Source organism: Durio zibethinus, chromosome 26 (assembly GCF_047325235.1).
Source record: "Durio zibethinus cultivar Kanyao isolate XHJ-2024 chromosome 26, ASM4732523v1, whole genome shotgun sequence".
Classification (NCBI taxonomy): domain Eukaryota; kingdom Viridiplantae; phylum Streptophyta; class Magnoliopsida; order Malvales; family Malvaceae; genus Durio; species Durio zibethinus.
Window position 1 is genome coordinate 5,133,664 of NC_143187.1, and position 22,943 is coordinate 5,156,606.

Sequence of the window (22,943 nt, forward strand, 5' to 3'; positions counted from 1 at the left end):
TGGGAATAATAAGTTAGAATGAAATATGAATTTGCGTCTCCTTTACAATGTTGGATAATTGAACTCACCCTTCAAATAGGGACAGGAGACAATGTTTTTACAGTACAACTGGGATGGTGCCCTGCCAGGCCATTTTTTATAATTGCCAGCTCATTCCCTTCTTCCTAGGGCTTCCTCATCTTGGACCTTGCATATCTGGAAAAGAAGGAAAATATATCATTTGATATAATGAAATGAGACTGCTGAACAAGCAAATTTGACTAGTAAGGCCGGTTACACGTACTCTATGTGCATGCCGCCTCTGTCTGATGAAGGTAACAGGCTGCTCTGGAGGTCCATCATCACTTTTGTAGCTTGTTCTATTTGCTGTGATGCACAGAGAGAGAGAGACTAATGAGATCATGCACTAAAAATTATAACATGACCATTTCGTATGTAATTCACATGGTGACCATAGAACCAACAAGGAATGCAAGTAGCTATAAGTGATGAAACCAATAAAGACGAATGTAGCAAAATTTAGGATGCTCAGAATGTAGTTAGCAGGGCTTGTGACATAACAATAAATTATACATCATCAAAAAATTCAAGGGGTCACCACATTGTGTGATCGTTTTCAATGAGAAATTTAACCAAACAGAAACCCTAACAAATTTTCTTGCCAAATACATTATTTATCAATATCATGAAATACGAGCATGTGCATTTATCACAGATTTCTTCTTTTCTGTTTAAACGCCTGAATTCTTATGTAACCAACCAATTTTTGATAGATTACTTTGCAACAAAACTGGAAGGTGAATTTTGCATTCTATGTTTTTCAATGCTTCCCATTTTCCATTTTTACTCCAAAGTTTCTAAAATATCTTTACTCAGTTCTATTAAGGCATATGGTCTGGAATTCAAAGGATGTGACTTTGCGTGATGAGAATTACACTTTCCTGAGCAGCAAAAGATTACAGAGAATTTTATAGGGAAAAATACACACCCAAAAGGGAAAAAAAAGGTGTTAACTTCTGCTAAAGCTAAATATGATTTCATGGGAGTCTCTTTATAGAAACTCCACTGGTAAAATGATCTATAGATTGAATAGGTTATATGATGAATCAAGATTCATTGGTCATTTAAACAATCTAACAAAACCAAGGCCTATGTGTGCATCATTATGTTTGTATACCTGAAAATCAGCAAATGCAACTGGCATTCCACCTTTAGCCCGTATCTTTAGCATATTGAATCCAGGATACCTGAAACCAGAAAGAATTGATCTCAACTAGTTTCTTATCTCTACGTGGTAAGGAGACATGAGGGGTAAGGGTATGCTTGGAGGAAAAAAGGTAAAAAATCCAACACTTTTTTTTTTTCAACCAGAATATATTAGTATATAATGATTAGCACCGCAACTTACTGAGATAGAACTTGCTTTAGTTCATCTTCAGTGCAATTTGGACCTAGATTTGCTATAAACAAAGTAGAGCATGGTTGAACACCTTCATCAACAGTCGTTTCTAACTGCTCCTGCAGTAACCATCAAAATTAGGTGCAGAGTCAAAAATTTTGACAGAAATAACTAAAAAGTGCTTCTTGAATTTTGTCTGAAAGATGGTAAAATTTGAGATAAACTTTATCCCACACATGCTGTCTTGAATAAGCCCCATATGCCTCATACAAAAGAGCTTCAAATGCTTATATGATGATGGAAAGCAGAATAGAGTGGTTTCTATTTACATTTGCAGCTGCTACAGCATTTTCTGGATCCACTGCTGTCTCACTGCAATGCCAGACAATAAAGTAAACTTAGCAATGGGATAAAAAACTCAGAGGGTTAATTACAATGTGCTTTTTTATTGTTTACTTGTCATACAAAGCTATTCTCACTGTTTATGATTGATATAGAGATGCTTAAAATATTAAACTTTAACTAAACAATAACACATCTCCATAGAGTTTTCAACCTCTTTACAGTTTTCAAATCAGCCTTGTTTGAAGAATCAGCATTGCCAGCCCCAGATTGTTCTTCAGTGTCAGTGCCTCCTGAATATGGAAAATCATACTAGCATGAGTAGGTGATAAAGGATCGTGTTGAGGGTGCAGAGCCTCCCTCCGGTAGAATCATAGATATGCACATCTTTTGTTTTGTTCTTTTTTTAACCACAAGAAAAACAGCAAAGGTTGAGAGGGATTTTAAGAGCTTACCGTCATCACTTGATGTTTCTTGGGTATTAGCTGAGGTGTTAGTTCTTCTATCAATAACAACATAAGGACCACTACCTGAGCAAGGCAAAGTCAGGCATCACATAATAGTTTTGGAGATGAATAGCATTAAAGTTTCAACAAATATAACAACTTAAGACATTGTCTACCTGGTTTCCGTTTTCTCCTCGAGTTTGATCTTGCTAGTTCAATATGCAGAACAGATCCTGCTTGAGGATCAAACTTTACACCCTAAACATGGTCGATCAAAAGTATGAAAAGAATATAAAGTCACAGAAATCTCCAAAAGCTTCAAGAATTCTTGTAAATCAATAATACTCACGTTTAATGCATGCATTGCTGCAATTGCAGATTGATGATTGAGAAAGGTAGCAAATGCAACAACCTGTAATCATGAGATGCAGCCCCCAATATATTAATTCTCCAAACAATTGTCTTAAAAATGCGAAACAATAAACTTCTGCTAAGATTATTAAACAATGCGCAAGTGTCAATAAGTATATAAAAGTGGCAGAAACTTAGACATTTTCCCCATTGTATTATTGTTTTTTGAAGTTGGTTCTTTTGTCAAAGAACCTCGGAAGTGTGATCATAATACAAAATGCAGATCATACACATAAAAAAATTGGCCAATATTAACATTAGATAGCGATAAAGAAGTTATTTTTGCTTTCTCGAGAATAGCTAAAAAATGGGGCACAAAGTTAAAATTTAAGAGAAATTCAAAAAGATCAGTTCACATAAAAAGTAACATAGCACCTTTTTTTTATTTTAATTGCCCAAAAGTATTGCTTTTAAATCCAAATGTACTTCTGCAACAATAGTTAGATAAATTTCTACCTAGATAAGATTTTATTCAACTATTTCTAAATTCAATTAATCTTCATAATTCTTTAAAATATGAATAAAAAGAAAGCGAATCAACTAAGCTATGAGTCCTTACAGCAATTTCTCGTTAAGAATGAATGAATTTTCTCGGAAACCAAACAGAGAGCAAAAGGATTTGCAAAAATAAACTTTATTTACCTGGTTGCCACGGCCAGTGTACTTGAGCTGGCAAGAGTCGAAGCCGGCACGTCTCCGAAAGAGGTTGTGAATCTCGCGCGCCTTGACGTCATCCGGGAGCCCCGAAACGAAGAGCGTGTTGATCAAGTTGCGGTCTTGGTCAGGTTGAAGGTAATAAGGATCGTATTCGTATGGCGGGCGCGCCATTGGATTCTTGTTGTGGAGGCCTCCTATGAGAACTTGATGGACAGCTCTAATTAGAGATAGCTTGATGCCACTTATTGCCGGCGGCGGCGGAGACGGTTAGGAGAGTTTGAGGGGTTTAGAGAGGACAATCCTTGTTTCCCCTTTTCGTTTTCTCTCACATTTGTTGCTTATAAATGCACCACCATTTTTTCTCTGAACACTTTTTCCTTTTCACAATTATCTTTAGATAAAATTATTTAGTTATCTTTTATCATTTTAATTTTAAATTTTTTGGATATTAAAATTGGGTAAGATATATAATTTACTAAATTTTTAGACTCAGTAAATTATATTTTGAAAATTTTTCATAATATTACAAAAAAAATTATTTCAAATAATTATAAATTTATTTACAAATTGATAAATTAAAATTATGCATATGAGTCTATTCATTTTTCTTGATTTAAATAATTTGGAAAAAAAAAACTTTAAAAGACTTTTGAATTTACGAATTCCAAAATCAAAAACTTTTAAAAGGAAAAAGGCATTTGAGAAAGAATAATAAAATAATTTTATTTAAGAATAATTTCAAAAAAATGTGGAAAAAAATGAAGTACAAATTGTGAATTTATCAAAATATCAAGTTTCTTCATGTGGCTGAGCTAAATGAAAAGAGTAATATTAAAAAAATGTGGTTGGCCACGTTTTAACTCTTTATATTAAAAAAATTTAATATTTTAATGATAAAATTACCTCTAAACATTTTTACTTTAAAAATACTTTAATCACACACTTAATTTTTCTCTTCTCAACCTCACCCTATAAAACTTTAATTTTGATTCTCTTCATCCGCAAAACCTAAACCAAATATTAATTATTTTAAGTTAGAAGATGCCGAAAATAGAGGTGGAATACGAAATTAAAACCTTTTACGACGAAAACTGCAAATAAAACGATCAAGTAAACTTTCTGAGTTGAGATTTTAGATGAAATTTAATAAAAAATTACATATTTCTGATATATATTTCAGATATTTAGATAACTTATAAAAACAAAATTTTGTATAAATAAATAATTTTAGAAAATACACATTCATAAATATTATTAATTTAACATACAAAAATATATATTCAAAAAATTTTAACATTTTCGAAATGCATATTCAAGCAGTTTTTAATTTATCATATTTGTAATTTCAGAAAGTTTTAGTCTTTCTGAATATGCACTTTTGAAAATGTTAATAACATTCCAAATATATATTTATGAAAAAATTAAAAATATAAATGCTGATATTATAATTTCAATCGGTTGTTTTGAATAATTTTTTTTTTAATGTGTTTGAAATTTGATTGTATGCATTTGATTATAAAAAAATATTGCAAATATAATTTCCTTTATTTTTTTGTTATTTCTTCAAATTTGAATAGTTGAAGTGGAAAGTACGATGGCTTGGATTAAGTTCTTTCGAGAAGTCGATTGAGTTCTATTTGATCCTCAATAATTAAGTTGTTGAATATAAATTCACAGCCAGTACTTAGTCCTTCGGAAATTGAATTATATATAGCATGCATTTAATGTGATTAACAGATGGATTTAATTTCTTAATGTGTCATGGTCGGTGCATATATGATCTCTTCTTTAAAAACCGGGTATAAAAGATATGAAAAATTGATTTGAAATTGAAATAATCGATGTTAAGATCATTTAATTTTATCCACTTTAGATTAAATTTGAATATTAAATATATATATTAAATTTAGATACAAATATAAAAAATGATAAAATTAAATTAAATTAAATTATATATTTTTTTATTAATTTATATATATTAAATTTTATAAAATAAAAAGAAATATATATAAATTTATTTTAAATATATTAAAAATTTTATTAAAATTATATATAAAAAACAAAAAAATTTAAAATTTGAAATTGATGAATCGAATAAATAAAGTTTAATTCAAATCAATTTCAAAATTAATTTAACTCAAATTCAAATTAAATTTTAAAATTTAAAATTTAAAATTTATAATATTATACATTATAAAAAAAATAAAGGATACCGTTACTTTTCAGTTTCCACCTCAAAAGAAAAAAAAAATGCAGACTAACAGCATTAACCCCTTTATGTACAAAAAGCATGAACATAATGAAAAGCATCCAACAAAGCTGGCAGCGGAAATCGACTGCTGTGATGCGATTGCCCAATAAATCCATCGCCGTTGACTGGCGGTGGATCTCACGCGAAATCTCATGGACCCATGATTACCCTCACCACGATTATATTATTACATTGATCAGAGAAAATGCTGACCTTAACCAGCTACTGGTGCACCTGTGCACCATATCCATGGGCCATTACCTTTTGCTATAAAGCTATGTCAATGAAATTGCAGCAGTCCATTAATTCTGAGGACCATCCTCATCAGCTAGTTAATTAAATAAATTGTGTTCACTATTCCTCACCAATTATTTAATCTTCAATCTTGGTTTAGTAAAATCATGGCCGCAGGCTCCCAAGGCCCACTTACTAGACAAAATTTGCCCAGTCCCCTGTACAGTACTCTGCCGAGGTTCTATTCATCCAAATGAACGCATAAAAGAAAACCATTCAGGCCAAAATAGAAATTAGAGTGAAATTGAAAGTGAAAGACCACATTATAATCAAAATAAAGGAAAAATCCAAATAACCATCAAGAACCATGACCAGACTGTTTCAATGTACAGTTTACTGAGCCAAAGACCAGGAAAGTTCACTGAAAGCAATGGCTAGTTTTTGTAGCAGGTGATTTCCTGCTCTTTTGAATGAATGGATACAACTTTAATCATCTAAAAACTGAAAATAATGGCTAGCTGTTGCATATATTTTTATATCAGACACAGTATTGAAAGTAACAAAATTCTCAAATACCAAAGAAAAAAAAGATACTTGTCAGAAGAAGATCAGATGACCTGAGCAGCAGATTCCCTCATCTACCATTCAAAACTACCACTTGCAAACTTCCATTCAATTATGATTCAGGGGATCAAACCAAAACATCTTTTGGCACTAAACAATGTTAATTTAAAGAACCCATAGAAACAAACAAAGCAACAAAAAAATTGAGATCATAAAAATACCAATAAGAACTCAATTTGAAATCCAGAAAAAAATAAACAGAAAAGAAGAAAAGAAACCCACAATTATGAAGAAGATGAAGGTCCAGACATCAAGCCAGCAGATTCTTCATCATACAAATCATCAGTCTTCCTAAAGGAAGCGTGCACCAAAACGACAGCCACACCAATCAAAAGCGACACTAAAATATTGAGCGTGGCGTCAGTCAACAGCAAGAACACAATGGTCAAAACCCCCAACACGACCAGCACCACACGATCGTCGATCGTACGGTTGAAAACAACCAAAGGTTCATCCCTTAGGAAGTACAAGAACAACCAAGCGGCCATCATGACTATGAAGACTATGAGGGAGATGGGATGCCATAAAAGGCTAAGGAAAAGGATCACAAGTATGATCATGGCGTAGTTCATGCGGAAGTAAGCTACGTTAGTTGTAACCCTGGAAATGGCTTCGGAGAGGCTTCCAGGGATGTTGATGGAACCGATGTTGAACATGAGTTTCCATGGACGTCGAGCTCCGAGGCCTTCTTTGATACGTTCCTTGGCTCGAGATAGGTATTCAAGGTTCGTCGAGGGTCCTGGCGATGAGGAAGTCGGGATTGTGCCGTAGCTTGTCATGTTTTTCTGGTTTGAAGTTCAAAGGTTTGACCTTTCAAGGGCATTGGTTTGGGGAAGAAGAAGGACGAAGAAGATCGAGAATACCGTGCAGAAATAGAAAGGAGACTTAGGGAGGTGGGGTTTAAGGAATAAAGAATTCATGAAGGGGGCGTGGGTGGGTTTATAGTGTGATTCTGAGATCTATAATCTATTGCTTTAGTATGTCTCACGGTTTATAATTGGTTTAGATATTTTCTTTTTTTTTTAATATATACTATGTCCTGCAACTTCAATTTGCATAAAATAAATGGATATATAACTCAAATAGAATCTTGATAATTATTAGTTGGATAATTGCTTATTTTAATTTACATAAAAGCCAAGCCTTTAATTTACAAAATTAAAATAAGATTTTACTTTTAAAGTAATTTTTATAAGATTAACATCTATGGAAAAAATACTAATGAATTTTCAATTAGTTGCAATATTCACCCATAAAACATGTGGTTGAAATAATAAAAGCATTGAGTGATCTTGATGACATTGGTGTAAAATATACGGGAAAATGGAAATAAAGGAAAACTTTGAACTAAAGAATATCATGTTTCATTACAAAATTAGCATGGCCACCGGATTGATGTACTGAATTTGGTCCAACTGTCTAGATTTTGTGAGGTTGATGGGAGATGATGGACTTGAGCTACATCATAACATGTATGACTTTTGAATATTTAAAAACATTGGTAGATTTTTCATTAGTAGTAATATTATTTAAATTTATTACAATATTAACACCCCGACACATCCAACCTAACCCTTCAAGGGAGGATAAGACCGCACTAAAACGTTGTGGGGACGGCATTGATAAAGGGACGGCAAGTTACCAACGAGGCCGGCCACCTCGTCCACGTGGCACGTTGCTAGCTCTGGCAAAAGTTGTACAAGACTTTTTCCCTTGATACAACCTTTGCGGCTGTCGTTGCTAAATCTGGAATCACCTTGTCTTCACACGTTGTCTCAGGTGGATTTAGACAATTTTTCGGGACAGCCAACCAATCAAATATTTCCACGTAAATAACAACAGTAACGATTGGCAAACCGTCACAGAAGGACTCAAAACAGAAAGTCGTGCCCATGGCCATGGCTGGCATGTGAAGGAAAGATTTTGCGGATCACCATCAGTTAAGGGGAAGCAGAAGGCAATGGAGGGTTGCAAGAAATTTTTTTTGTGTATGTCAGTTTGTTTGACAATGTTGTTTTATGTTTGTAATTTAGAGGCTTGGTTTCCAGTATCAAATCAATGGTAATCATTTTGGTCACTTTTGCCATGATGCAAGCTAATAATTTAGATGAAGTTATATGATTTAAGCCATAGATGAAGTGGTCGTGACCCTTACAGGAAAAAAATGATTTTTTTGTCTGCTAAATATATCCATATAAATCCTTTTGATGTCGACTTTATTTTATATATATATATATATAAACATTTAATTAGTTGTCAAATTAAGACAAAAGCGAAATTACTGTTCATTTACTACAAGAAAGACATTCTAGTCTTCTGCCATCATCGTAATAATAATAATAATAATAATAATAATAATAATAATAATAATAATAATAATAATAATAATAATAAGTATTATTATTATTATTTTGTTAATTTCAGTTTCAATGGAAACTTAACTAAATTGTCAATTGTCATCTGTCCTTTGTATGTTGATTGGACGTTTGATAAGGCGAGATTTAGATAGTATTTTTTGGTAAAATTTATAAAATTATGTGTTAAAAATGATTTAATAAAAATGTTAACAAAAAATTAAAATTGATAGAAAAATTTTTTTTGATGAGAATATCAATAATATGAAAAAATTATTGAAAATATTAATTATAATTTAATTATAATTAATATTTATTTAATAATAAATTTTGTCAAAATTTTTTAAAAATATTTATTTAAAAAATTTTAAAAATTAGACATTCAAAGAAGTTTCATTTTCCGTTGGCCCATTTTGATTCATATAATTTTATAAAATTTTAAAGTTCCCAAGGCCTTACGAATGGCATAATCCTTGGTATAATTAGTAAGAGCAATTGGAATATAGGATAGAGAAGCAGGGCTTATTTGACAAATCAAAGTTTCATTCAATGATATGAAATTATTTAGTTACAGCTAATATTTTTTAATATAGTTAATCTTCCTTAAAAGCACTTAATTTACACGCAAACAAATACTTATAATGTTTTTGTGTAAGTTAAGAATAACAAAGTTTTGTTTCAACAATAATTTAAAATGTCAAATAACTCTAATTCAAATTTTATTATTTTCGAATTTAATCTAATTCTATATTAAATTTATTTAATTAATTTAAAAATTAACTTATTTATTAATTTAGTTTTTTTATTGATTTATATATAACTTCATAAAATGAAAAAGACTTGTAATTTAACATTGATATCCAAGGAAAAGCATTTTGATGCAACTAAAATTATCAAATCATATACATTCTCCTTCCTTAACAAGTGGCCAAAGAGCATGAAAATGGTGTTTCCTTTACTCACCTTTTCTCTATTTTTAAAAGTCATTGTACTATAATTGGTTTGGACAAGGAAAATGTCTTGGGATTTGCGAAAAGTTTTGGTTGGCATAGGGCCAATGTACTATATATAACATTTTATGAAAAGTACATTTTAATTCAAATTTTTATTCATGATGATTTTTTATATAAAAAAGTAACAATTTAGAGATAAAAAAATAGATTGTAAATATTAAAATTAAAATTTTAAATTTATTGTATATTATTTTTAAAAATAATTGTATAAACTGATTAAATTAAATTTTATATTCATTTCATCATAAATTTATGTGTCAATAACTGTGATTTAATATGTAATCTATCAATTGATTTGTACAGGGATGCGTGGATGCAAGCAGAATCAGGTTTCAATTTTTTAAGGGGGCCGGAAAAGTGTGATTTGAGTTGAAGTAAACTTAAACTTCAAGTGAAAAAAACATGTCAAAGACATGGAGATTGCATCCAAGATTAGCAATGGAGAATTTCACAAGTTTTTCCAAGGTGCCAACCCCATTATTCAATTGCATTCTAAGTTTCACATTGCGGGCAGCTTCAACCCTCACCTACCTTTATAAACTCAAGGATGTTATGACAAATTCCCTCTCATGTCAAAACAAAACCAATCATTTTAGCTTCTGATCTCTGCCTGTCTGTTTGTCCTCTTTGAGAGTTATAAATTTGAAGGCTCTGAGCAATGGAGGGAAAAGAAAAGTTCTTCCATGGAACACTTGAAGCTACAATTTTTGATGCAACATCTTACACACCTCCATTTCCCTTCAATGTAAGTGCTAATTTTATTGTAATTTGCATCAGCAAAATCTTACATCTGAGGAGGGTTTTTGGCTTTTTGCTATGAATGAATGCTTCTTCAATCTTTGCTGCAATTTCTTTTTAAAGCTATCCTAACATGGTTTTTTTTCTTTAGTGTATGCTTGCAAATGGAAAGCCAACTTATGTGACCATCAAACTGGAGAATAGGAAGGTAGCAAAGACGAGCCATGAACGTGATCGGGTGTGGAACCAAACCTTCCATGTTCTCTGTGCTCATCCACCTGATTCAACCATCATAATTACAATGAAAACCAAGTGCTCAATCTTAGGAAAATTCTGCATCCAGGCAAGACAAATTCTAAATGAAGCTAGTTTGATCAATGGGTTCTTTCCTCTCCAACTTGATAATGGTAAAACGAACCCAGAGCTCAAGCTACGGTTCATGTTGTGGTTCAAACCAGCAGAATTTGAACCAACCTGGGGAAATGTACTTAAATATGGAGGATTCCAGGGTCTTAGAAATGCTACATTTCCTCAACGGTCCAATTGCCGTGTCGTGCTTTATCAAGATGCACACCATAGCTCTTCGTTTCAGCCTCCATTTTCTACTTGTGGTACTCCAAGAAAATTGTGGGAGGATGTATACAAGGCCATTGAGGGTGCAAAACATCTAATTTACATTGCAGGCTGGTCTTTTAATCCAAAGATGGTTCTGGTAAATGAAACATTAATTAATGTTCCAATTCCCCATCACCATTAATCCATTCCTGTTACTTCCTAATCTAGTTGTCGTTAAAACAGGTCCGGGATCCTCAAACAAATATTCAACATGCAAGAGGCGTAAAGCTTGGTGAATTGTTGAAACGAAAAGCTGAAGAAGGTGTAGCAATAAGAGTTATGCTTTGGAACGACGAAACTTCCTTACCATTGATCAAGAACAAAGGAGTAATGAGAACACATGATGAAGACGCTTTTGCATACTTCAAACATACCAAAGTCATATGCAAGTTATGCCCAAGATTGCACCACAAATTCCCAACGCTCTTTGCTCACCATCAGAAGACTATTACTGTTGATACCGGAGCATATAGTTCTTCTGTAAATGATAGAGAAATCATGAGCTTTGTTGGGGGAGTAGATCTTTGTGATGGTCGGTATGATACAGAACAACATTCCTTGTTTCGTACACTTAATACGGAATCTCATTGTTTTGATTTCTATCAAACAAATTTATCTGGAGCCAGCCTCCACAAAGGAGGACCAAGGGAACCATGGCATGATGCTCATGCCTGTATAACTGGGGAAGCTGCTTGGGATGTCTTGGCTAATTTCGAGCAAAGATGGACTAAACAATGTGACCCTTCTTTGTCATTGCCCACAAGCTATATTCCAAATCTCATATGCCAGCCTTTTGCTTCAGGCATTTCCAACGACAGGAATTGGAAGGTACAAGTTTTTAGATCAATTGACTATGTCTCAGCTAACCTGTTGTCTAAAACCTTTACTGTGGAGCAAAGCATCCATGAAGCTTACGTGGAAGCGATAAGGCGGGCTGAGAGGTTCATTTACATTGAAAACCAATATTTCATTGGGGGATGCCATTTGTGGGATAAAGATAAGCAGTCTGGCTGTAGAAATTTGATCCCTGCAGAGATTGCACTTAAGGTGGCAAGCAAAATTAAAGCAAAGCAGAGGTTTGCGGTGTATATTTTGATACCAATGTGGCCTGAAGGAGTACCTGACAGTGAACCAGTACAGGATATATTGCACTGGACTAGAGAAACAATGGCTATGATGTATAAATTGATTGGAGAAGCCATAAAAGAGGGAGGCGAACCAGGGCACCCGAGAGACTACTTGAACTTCTTCTGTCTTGCAAACAGGGAAAAAGAGAGCAAAGAAGAGTTCGTACCTCCTCATTCCCCTCACCCTTCAACACAATACTGGAATGCCCAAAAGCACAGGAGGTTCATGGTATATGTGCACTCTAAGGTCATGATAGGTAATACCTAAGTCATCAGCTTCCCATTTTTATTTTATTTACGAATAACCGTATGATATGTTGGTAGAGTTTTGGGTGTATCAAAGGCCAAATCTTGATTCACGATTAACCATGTTTGTTGCTGCTGTTTTCAGTGGATGATTTGTACATTCTAATAGGATCTGCCAACGTGAACCAAAGATCCATGGACGGGCAACGAGACACGGAAATTGCAATAGGATGCTACCAGCTGCCGCCAGAAAATCCTGAAACTAATTCTGCAACTTCTAGAGATATCCATGCCTATCGAATGTCGTTATGGTACGAGCACACTGGACTAACCGATGTCATATTCCTGGAGCCACAGAGCCTGGAATGTGTGCACAAAATGCGTTCACTAGGTGACCAAATGTGGCAAATTTATGCAAACGAAGAAATCATGGACATGGAAGGAGTGCACCTAGTCACTTACCCCGTTAACGTCACAGTGGATGGTTTCGTTGAAGATGTTGCCGATGGTGATGGAAATTTTCCGGACACGAAATCCCCGGTGAAGGGCAGACGATCCAAAATGCTGCCACCGATTTTTACAACTTAGCTAAGGAATTTTATTTGAAATTCTTACATTATCATATTGTGTTACGAGGTCAACACATTATTAGATGTAAAAATAAAAAAAATATAATATTTATTTATTTTTCTTGTTATTATTCTCATTATTGATTCAAAATAATCTAATTAAATCTTTATACTATTATTTCATCCAAATAAATCTCTCAATTTTTATTTTCTATTATCAAAACCCTTACATCTTTATACTAATAATATATTAACATATTTTGAGACACGTGGATAATTATATTATAAAAAAATTTATACATATATAAAAATAAGTAATTTTAAAAAAATGATCTAACAAAAAATTTTATTAATTGATATCATAATTAAAAATAATTACAAAATTAATATTATATAAAATTAATAAAAAATAAAATATTAATAAAAATGATTAATTATTTGACCATAATAGAAAATAATTATAAAAAATTTATATATGTAAAATTAATAAAAAGATCTACATTCATATAAAAATATAAAAAAGATTTTAATTTTCTCTTTTCTAATTTTCATATAAATATAAATATTTCCTTTTTATTAATTTTATATATAGATATTTCTTTTTTATTAGATAAAGATAAACTATTATATATTAATAAATAACATTTATATTTTAATAAATATAAATAATAATTGTTTATAATTATTTATTACTTATTAATTGTTATATTGATTAAAATATAAATATTATTTCTAACTATTAAAATATAAAATATGATTTTAATAAAATGTTAAGTAATTTCACTAGTAATTAATTGTTCTATAAATTTAATATTTTAAAATTTGTAATATATAATATACTTTAAATTTATAGTTTTATGGTTGAATTATTAAACTATAAATTTAGTTAAAATTTTAAATTTTAAAATTTTAAAATATTTATAATATTTTTTATTAAATCCACAATTGATTCATTGGCTCCATAATTTGAACTATTAACCCAATAATCCGAAACTTATAAAATATAAATCCCTTTTAAGGAGTGCCATTAGTTTAAATGGAATTTGAGTTTTGAGTTTGAGTAAAACGGTTTTTCAAACCTTACCCTTCCGTCCATAACCCGTAACCGCAAATCCTTCTCTCTCTCGATGATTTCTTCAGCACACAAATGGATGCTTCACAGCACTAATAGCTCTATGGTGATCTCTCTCTCTTTTTTTCCTGTTTAGATTCAAATTATTTAAAAGTTATTTTTACGACTTTTTTTAAATGCTAAAAGGCTATGCGCCGTGTGCATACCAGTCATCGGACTGATCGAGTTTCTCATCTTCAGCTTAGCTTCTTGCTTCCACTATCATCATCATGTTAGGAAAATGGGTCCAGTCCCATGTAAGTGGTTTTGGACCAAATAAAGGTCGTGGGCCTTGATCTTTTATTTTACACAGAACCCTAGTTACTTAATAAAAAAGAGGTGGGGTTGTTTTAGGTGTGTGTCGAAAACCAAGCAGAGAAAGAAGAAAAATCAAGAAAAGCAGAGAGAGAAAAAGAAGAAAGGAGAGTTGGTTAAACGGAAGTCGATCCGTGGTCCGATTGAGTTAGAACCTTGTCAGGAGGTTTATGATTCAGAGTTCTACATTCTGAACGGTGAAAATCGGATTTGAAGCTCTCTAGGAATAAATTCAGGGTGTATTTGTTGAGTCACTTATTTGGTGAGATTTCTCCAATTGTTTCTCTAGTTGTTGATTAGCTCTAGTTTTAGCTAGAGAAGAACTTTATATAACTATTATTTGATAGTGAAGATTTTTCTGGTGGCCCGTGATTTTTTTCCTCTACACTGGAGGGTTTTTCACGTAAATCTTGGTGTGCTTTATTTTTCCTGCGTATTTGATTATTGATTATTGTCTATTGCTTCTGTATTGTTGTGATTATTGCTTCAGGCGCAACAAGTGGTATCAGAGCGAGGATTATTTTGAGATATCGATACAGAAGCAACCCAAGATAGAAGTAAATTCTGTTTGAGATCATGGAGGGTGATACAGGTTTCATGATAAAATTGACAGCATCGAATTATTCAATTTTTAAGCCTATGATGGAGGATCATCTATACTGCAAAGATTTGTATGAGCCAGTATTGGGTGATTCGGTTAAACCAGCAGATATGAAAGATGAAAGCTGAAAGAAGCTAGGTAGAAAGACGCTGGCTACAATCAGAAAATGGGTTGATATCAGCGTGTTCCATCATGTAGCGCAAGAGTCAGATGCTCACATTGTATGAGAAAAATTGGCAGCATTGTATGAGAGAAAAATAGGTATGAATAAAGTTATGCTTGTTAAAAAGATTGTAACTTTACAGTACAGGGATGGACGATCTGTTACAGAGCACTTGAGTGATTTTCAAGATATATTTAATTAGATGACTACTATGGAGCTTAAGATGGATGATGAAATAAAGGCGTTATTTTTTTTGGGTTCATTGCTAGATAGCTGGAATACTCTAGTTGTGACTGTTCTTAATTCAGCTCATGATTATAAGGTGACATTGAAGATGGTAAAGGACAGTATGCTTAATGAAGAAGCAAGGCGAAAAGATGTAGACCCTGGGAATCAAGCTTTAGTCACAGAGAATAAGGATAGAAACATCGACAGAGGTTAGGACTCAAAAGGCCGTGGTAAGTCTAAACATAGATCCAAGTCTAGAGGTAAAGTGAAGTGTTTCCATTGTGGTAAGACAGGTCATATAAAACGAAACTATAAAATCTTTAAGCAAGAGCGAAAATATGAGAAAGGTAAGAGTTCAGATGATAGCAATGTTACAGCAGTGAATTCAGATAGTGATTCAGTTACTTTGATTTGTACACATGGTGATTGCAATTATGTTAGTGATCCCGATATTGAGTGGATAGTTGACACATGAGCGACATATCATTATGTTCCTAAGAGAGAGTTGTTTACAACTTACAAAGCAGGAGACTTTGGTTGTACCAAGATGAGAAACAAGAGTGTGTCGTAGATTGTTGGGATTGGTGATATTATTGTACAAACTAGTACAGGCTACATGTTAACTTTGAGGGATGTCAGACACATTTCAGATATGAGAATGAACTTGCTTGCTATTAATGTCCTTGATAAGGAGGGATATGAAAGCCGACAAAAGAATGAACAATAGAAGCTTCTCAAAAGATCTATGGTAGTTGCAAGAGAAAAACTATGCTGCACAATGTATAAGACATGGATGCAATTGAAAGGTAACCAGGTAAATATCGTTGAAAATGATGCTTCAGCAAACTTGTGGCACAGGAGGTTGGCACACATGAGTGAAAAAATGTTACAGATTTTGGTAAGGCACTCTCTCATTCCCTTGACCAAAGGTATGTCTCTCGATTCATGTGATTATTGTTTGTTTGGTAAGCATCATAGAGTTTCTTTTCGTAAAAGTTTTCAGAAAAAAGAAAATAGATTGGAATTAATTTATTCTGACGTATGTGGTCCCATTGAGGTTGAGTCATTAGGTGGTAGCAGATATTTTGTTACTTTTATTGATGATGCTTCACGTAAGACTTGGGTGTATATATTGAAATACAAAAGTCAGGTACTGTAGTATTTTTAAAAATTTCATGTCATGGTTGAGAGGATGACAGGACTACCCTTGAAGTGTATTCGAACTGATAATGGTGGAGAATACACATATAAAAGCTTTGAAAAGTATTGCTCAAAGCATGGGATCAGGCATGAGAGGACAGAACCTCGAACACCGTAGCATAATAGTATAGCTGAAAGAATGAATCGCACAATTATGGAAAAAGTCAGATGTATGTTGAGGATGACAAAATTACCAAAGCCATTCTGGGATGAAGCAGTTAACATAGCTTGTTATTTACTTAACAGGTCACCATCAGTTCTTTTGGGCTTTGATATTCCAAAAAGAGTGTGGACAGAAAAAGATACTTCATACTCTCATTTGAAAGTTTTTGGGTGTAAAGCATTCATGCATGTACCAAAAGAGCAGAGATCAAAGCTTGACAGTAAAGCCACACAATGTGTGTTTGTAGGATATGGTGATGAAAATTTTGGTTATAGGGTATGGGATCCAGTAAAGAGAAAGGCAGTCAGAAGCAGAGATGTGGTTTTTCATGAAAAAGAAACTATAACAGATCTTGAGAAAAATGAAAAGACTACACGAGTTACTGTTGAGTGTGATGTTTCAACACCGACAGAGATTCCACAGGAAAGAGCCACAGATGATGAAAATGAACAAGAAACAGAACTTGGGGATATGAATGAGCCAGTCACAGTTGGTGATGAGCCAGATGCTATTAGTTTTGAACAGGAGAAGCAATCCTCTCTACCTGAGAATGTTGAGCAGGAGGAGCTACCTTCAGCATCAAGTGATGTAGAGTTTCAGCCCAGGAGATTTACTAGAGAGCGCAGACCATCTACCAGGTATCCAAGTTCAGATTTTATTTTAGTTACCAGTGAAGGGAAGTCAAAAAGCTTCCAAGATGTACAGGCTACTCCGGATAGAGAGCACTGGTTAAAAGCAATGAAAGAAGAGATGGAGTCATTACGAAAGAATGGTACTTATGATCTTGTTAAACTTTCAACAGGGAAGAGGCCATTAAAGAATAAATGGGTGTTCAAGTTGAAAAAAGATGATGACAAACTAGTGAGGTACAAAGCTCGATTGGTAGTAAAAGGTTTTTCTCAGAAACCAGGCATCGATTTTGATGAGATTTTTGCTCCAGTTATAAAAATGAGTTCTATTCGAGTGGTATTGGGATTGACAGCTAGTTTGAATCTTGAACTTGAGCAACTTGATGTTAAAACTACTTTTTTGCATGGTGATTTGCAGGAGGACATTTATATGAATCAGCCTGAGGGTTTTGAAGTGAAAGGCAAAGAGCATTTAGTTTGCAAATTGAAGAAAAGCTTGTATGGCTTGAAACAAGCTCCGCGACAGTTGTACAAGAAGTTTGATTCTTTTATGGTGAGTCATAGCTATAAAAGAACAGCAGCGGATTTTTGTGTGTATGTTAAACAATTTTCTAATGGTAACTTCATTATCCTATTATTATATGTTGATGATATGTTGATTGTAGGACAAGATGCTAGTATGGTTTGCAGGTTGAAAGAACAATTGTCTAAGTCCTTTGATATGAAAGATTTAGGTCCAGCAAAGCAGATTCTTGGTATGGACATTATCCGGGATAGGAGAGCTGAAAAACTATGGTTGTCATAGGAAAAGTATGTTGAACGAGTGCTTGGTAGATTTAACATGCAACATGCTAAATCAGTTAGCAGTTCACTTGCCAACCATTTTCATCTAAGTAAAAAATCTTATCCAGTGTCTAAGGAAGAGCAACTAGCTATGTCTAATATTTCTTATTCTTCTGCAGTCGGTTCTTTAATGTATCTTATGGTTTGTACAAAGCCTGACATTGCTCATGCAGTTGGTGTAGTGAGCAGATTTCTTTCTAATCCAGGGAAGGTTCACTGGGAAGCAGTGAAATGGATTTTTAGATATTTGAGGGGTACCTAAAAAATGTGCTTAACTTATGGAGCTTCACAACCAGTTCTAGAAGGGTTTACTGATGCTGACATGGCAGACGATCTTGATGGTAGAAAATCTATTTCAGGGTATTTATTCACTTTTACAGGAGAAGCTGTATCTTGGCAATCTAAGTTGCAGAAGTGTGTTGCTTTGTCAACTACAAAGGCTGAGTATATTGCAGCAACCGAAGCATGTAAAAAAATGCTTTGGATAAAATATTTTCTTCTTAAATTGGGGTTGAATCAGAAAGAGTATATGGTATTTTGTGATAGTCAGAGTGCTTTAGATTTGAGTAAGAATACCATGTACCATGCTAGAACAAAGCACATTGATGTTAGATATCATTGGTTACGTTCAGTGATTGAAGAACAACAGATGTTATTGAAGAAAGTCTATACTGATAAGAATGTAGCAGATATGTTGACTAAGATACTTTTCGGGGAAAAGCTTGAGCTTTGCAGTAACTTGGCCGGAATGAATTTTCTGGCCAAGGTAAGTTCCAAATGAAACTGCTATGGTGATGAATCTCCTCCTAATGGGGCTGAAGGGAGAGATTGTTAGGAAAATGGGGTCCAGTCCCATGTAAGTGATTTTGGACCAAGTAAAGGCCATGGGCCTTGATCTTTTATTTTACACAGAGCCCTAGCTACTTAATAAAAAAAAGGTGGGGTTGTTTTAGGTGTGTGTCGAAAACCAAGCAGAGAAAGAAGAAAAGCCAGGAAAAGCAGAGAGAGAAAAAAGAGAAAGGAGAGTTGGTTAAACGGAAGTCGATCCGTGATCTGATTGAGTTAGAACCTTGTCAGGAGGTTTATGATTCAGAGTTCTACATTCTGAACGGTGAAGATCGGGTTTGAAGCTCTCTAAGAACAAATCCAAGGTATATTTGTTGAGTCACTTATTTGGTGAGATTTCTCCAATTGTTTCTCTAGTTGTTGATTAGCTCTAGTTTTAGCTAGAGAAGAACTTTGTATAACTATTATTTGATAGTGAAAATTTTTTTGGTGACCCGTGATTTTTTTCCTCTACACTGGAGGGTTTTTCACGTAAATCTTGGTGTGTTTTATTTTTTCTGCGTATTTGATTATTGATTGTTGTCCATTGCTTCTGTATTGTTGTGATTATTGCTTGAGGCGCAATACATCGAACTCCGCCGCGACTCCAATGCTCCTTCGACGACATCGTTCGAATCTCTAACAACTCTCCTTGTCTGTTAATTAATTAAATAATATATTATTACTGATTATTTCTAAATATATTTAATTATCTGCCTTTTTTTTTTAGAATTTGGTTTTATTTTTTGGTTTGATTCGCAGTTAGTGTTAATGAAGTGGAGGCATTGCACGAATTGTATAAGAAACTAACCTTTTCAATTATTGATGATGGCCTCATTCATAGTGTTAAAATTAGAATTATGTAAAATTTGGTTTCCCTAAGATTAATACATTTTAATTATTAGCAATGTTGAATGAACCCTTTTTTATTTGAAGGAAGAGCTTCGATTGGCACTCTTAAGTAATCAAGCAGAGGAAAATCTTTTTCTGGATCGGGTAATTTTATTGCTATATTTATATTTCTTTCTTCAACTCTTTTAAATTCTGTTTTGTTCTATTTGTGCTTTTACTCATTCTGAACTTGACCATGTATTATTTGTTTATTTATTCATTGTGGGTGAAGTTTTTAAACTTGGCAAACATGATTAATGGATTAACAAGTATATTTTTTTGTTATATTAATTTTTTAATTATTTTTAATTTATTTTATAGGGGTATGTGTTATTCTTGTTAAATTACTGGCGTATTAAAATTTTCACAGGCTGTGGATTGGATAATTTTCCTATTAATTGAGTTGATATTGGGATTTGAGATGCTTTCTTCATTCATTTTGAGACTGAGGGTCTTTGTAGTGGGATAAAATTGCTGTCTCATATACGAACAAAGGCTTGTTTCTGATGCAATGGTTTTAGTTAATCCAGCATTTAACTTTTGTTAACAAAATCATGTATGAAAAAATTTTCCTTAATAATTTCATGAGTTTTTCTATAATCATCATGCTTCCATGAACCTTTTGTGAAATTAGAACCCAAAATATTGTCAAACATGAGTTGCTGGAGTTTCAGTTTTACTCTGTCTGGCAACCACCTTATAGTTTTATTTCATTTTTTTGCAAACTTTTCCTGTTAACAATTGTTATTTGCCGACAGCAGTGTGGCATGTTGGTATAGTATTGGACTGTTAATTCCAATTACTTCAATCTCAAATACCAAAAAATTATTATATATTTGAGCATAAATTTTGTTCTTGAGATAAAATACAAAATATATATGATTCGTAGTCAGCTCAGATGATATTTTGTTTATGATTGTACATGCTGAATAGGTTTTACATGTTTCCTGACTTTTGCATTCGATTATTCATAGCCTAGGCAAGCAGATTGAAAAATGTTTTCTTTCTTCTTGTATTTAACTTGAATTGAAAATAAGGGATGGAGTTAATTGAGCAGTATACAAACATTATCTGCCTACAACATAATTATTTGTCACCTTTCCTTTTAATCAGTGATCCAATGAGTTAATTCAATGATGAACCATTGTGCTTCTAGGTATTTGATCTTTTTTATGAGAAGAAAAATGGTGTCATTGACTTTGAAGAGTTTGTACATGCACTTAGCATTTTTCATCCTTGTGCCCCTACGGAGGACAAAATTGATTGTAAGTGAACAAGAACCTTTTCAGTTGTCTACTTTGTAGAATTAGGCTTGAGACATGTTAAACAACATTTCTTTGTTCTTTCCTCTGGGTTTCTTGCAGTCTCATTTAGGTTATATGATTTGAGACAGACAGGATTTATCGAGCGGAAAGAAGTGAGTATGTCAATTTGTTTAGACTAGTTCAGACTGGATGGTTTTGTCACTGAACATGGATGAAAACAATTGTCTGGGTCTTTGCTAGGTTTCTTCATACCAGTAAGGATTTGTAATCAAAACTATGTCTATGATGTTAGTTGGTATCAAAGTTTATTTCCATTGATCTTACTGCTACTTAATGAGTTTGAACTTTGGTTATATGGCAGTAAGGGTTTATTTATTTTTTTAACTGCCACTGACTGGAAGACTGTTGTTCATGCACAATTTTAAGTTTGATGAAAATGTGTTTGTTTGAGTTTATAGAATCCCCCGATGCAGTAAAATTTCTCTTGTATAATGATCTAACGACATTATTGATGTTTGTTTTCATAGAATAATTATATAGTAGATCAAAAATATTCTTTTGTTCCAAAATTAATTCTATTACCATCCCTTATCCATATCCTCACTAAAATTTTCTAACCAGCATCCTTGGTTCATTGCATATGTACTTACTGTTTACCTATTGATCGGTGTGGTCATTTTCAGGTTAGGCAAATGGTAGTTGCCACCTTGTTGGAATCTGGCATGACGCTTTCATATGAATTTCTTGAAGTTATCATTGACAAGGTAATAATTTTCTATGCTAGAACTTCCATCGTCTAATGTCTCTATAACTCCTACACTCATGCCGATATGTATATCCTTGTTCAGACATATGCTGATTCTGATGCAGACCTGGATGGAAGAATCAACAAACAAGAATGTAAAGCTTTTATTATTCAGAATCCCTTGATCTTGAAGAACATGACTCTTCCTTATTTATAGTACTCATCCTTCCATGTCTTCGAAGCTTTTAGTATTAGATTTTGTAATGAATTAGAAATACTAGTAGTAATTATGACATATAACCTTTCCCTTCTCTAACGCTGTTCATATGCTATGCTAGGAACATCACTACAGTGTTTCCGAGTTTTATTTTCAACACTGAAGTTGATGACTGACCAGTTCGGCTCTATTTCTAGCAAGGGCAGTGTACTTCAGAAAGGCAGATCATTCTGCTGCTCCTGGCGGTATTTTAATTAGAGACTGTAATTGTACATGTATTCTTTGTCATTAGAGACTGTAATAATACGTTTATTCTTGGATTTTCTTTTATTTTGAAAGAAGATATGAGTCCTTTCTCTTGAAATAAAAGATTCTGTTGTTATTAAGTCAAATAATTCAAATGTATCCATTCTTGACTTATTCATTTAAGGCCTTCTTGTCAATTTTCATATGCTCTGTATATTTATTTGATTGTCACCAAATATTTATCAGCATAATTATTTGCATTTTTCATTATTCTCATTTTATAAGATGGCATTTTACTAAATATCATGACCCACTTATGAAACCTCGGCTTAAAGGCAAAGAATATCTTAAAGCTTTGAAATTCTAGATTCTAAGTTTGTTGTGTTGTGGGTGAATTTGATTGTATAATTATATTATAATTTATTAATTAATTATTCAATAATCATAATTTAATTATGATATAATAATTAATTAT

The 22,943-nt window shown here is 33.0% G+C and overlaps 3 protein-coding genes and 1 pseudogene across 7 annotated transcripts; 2 read left to right on the forward strand and 2 right to left on the reverse strand.

Annotated features, from left to right (window-relative positions):
* Positions 1-3,570, reverse strand: LOC111318606 (RNA-binding (RRM/RBD/RNP motifs) family protein). The gene is made up of 10 exons (XM_022921481.2): positions 3,241-3,570; positions 2,537-2,599; positions 2,364-2,445; positions 2,197-2,271; positions 1,956-2,034; positions 1,729-1,771; positions 1,409-1,518; positions 1,178-1,247; positions 284-366; positions 1-195 (listed from the first exon to the last, which is right to left on the reverse strand). Exons 1-10 carry the CDS (start codon positions 3,424-3,426, stop codon positions 165-167), a joined length of 822 nt encoding a protein of 273 aa, XP_022777216.1. The 5' UTR covers positions 3,427-3,570; the 3' UTR covers positions 1-164.
* A 2,445-nt stretch (positions 3,571-6,015) lies between these two features.
* On the reverse strand, positions 6,016-7,371 carry LOC111274625 (PRA1 family protein F2 pseudogene; annotated as a pseudogene). The gene has a single exon (XR_016334341.1). The product of XR_016334341.1 is annotated as a PRA1 family protein F2 pseudogene (transcript).
* Positions 7,372-10,123: 2,752 nt separating this feature from the next.
* Positions 10,124-13,269, forward strand: PLDEPSILON (phospholipase D alpha 4). The gene is made up of 4 exons (XM_022859394.2): positions 10,124-10,476; positions 10,621-11,181; positions 11,268-12,468; positions 12,603-13,269. The coding sequence occupies exons 1-4, from the start codon at positions 10,390-10,392 to the stop codon at positions 13,043-13,045; spliced, it is 2,292 nt and encodes a 763-aa protein (XP_022715129.2). The 5' UTR covers positions 10,124-10,389; the 3' UTR covers positions 13,046-13,269.
* A 737-nt stretch (positions 13,270-14,006) lies between these two features.
* Positions 14,007-22,646, forward strand: LOC111274627 (calcineurin B-like protein 9). 4 transcript variants are annotated; one of them, XM_089755821.1, is made up of 7 exons: positions 14,007-14,204; positions 20,041-20,100; positions 21,152-21,260; positions 21,360-21,412; positions 21,944-22,024; positions 22,109-22,221; positions 22,344-22,646. In XM_089755821.1, coding segments are annotated over exons 1-7 (468 nt in total). In that variant the 5' UTR covers positions 14,007-14,153; the 3' UTR covers positions 22,345-22,646. The 4 variants fall into 4 exon arrangements, with proteins under 4 accessions (XP_089611947.1, XP_089611945.1, XP_089611949.1 ...); XM_089755819.1 differs by having other exon boundaries at positions 22,358-22,646; XM_089755823.1 differs by having other exon boundaries at positions 22,109-22,160.
* The last annotated feature ends 297 nt before the right edge of the window (positions 22,647-22,943 follow it).

Coding starts and splice junctions, on each gene's coding strand:
- LOC111318606 (XM_022921481.2), bottom strand. CDS start 3,426: ATGGCGCGCCCGCCATACGAATACGATCCTTATTACCTTCAACCTGAC. Junction 1,519..1,728: donor ATGCTGTAGCAGCTGCAAAT/GTAAATAGAAAC, acceptor TGGTTACTGCAG/GAGCAGTTAGAAACGACTGT. Junction 367..1,177: donor TTGCATTTGCTGATTTTCAG/GTATACAAACAT, acceptor TGTGCATCACAG/CAAATAGAACAAGCTACAAA.
- PLDEPSILON (XM_022859394.2), top strand. CDS start 10,390: ATGGAGGGAAAAGAAAAGTTCTTCCATGGAACACTTGAAGCTACAATT. Junction 11,182..11,267: donor TTAATCCAAAGATGGTTCTG/GTAAATGAAACA, acceptor TCGTTAAAACAG/GTCCGGGATCCTCAAACAAA. Junction 12,469..12,602: donor GCACTCTAAGGTCATGATAG/GTAATACCTAAG, acceptor TGCTGTTTTCAG/TGGATGATTTGTACATTCTA.
- LOC111274627 (XM_089755819.1), top strand. CDS start 14,154: ATGATTTCTTCAGCACACAAATGGATGCTTCACAGCACTAATAGCTCT. Junction 20,101..21,151: donor AAAATCTTTTTCTGGATCGG/GTAATTTTATTG, acceptor TTGTGCTTCTAG/GTATTTGATCTTTTTTATGA. Junction 21,413..21,943: donor GATTTATCGAGCGGAAAGAA/GTGAGTATGTCA, acceptor GGTCATTTTCAG/GTTAGGCAAATGGTAGTTGC.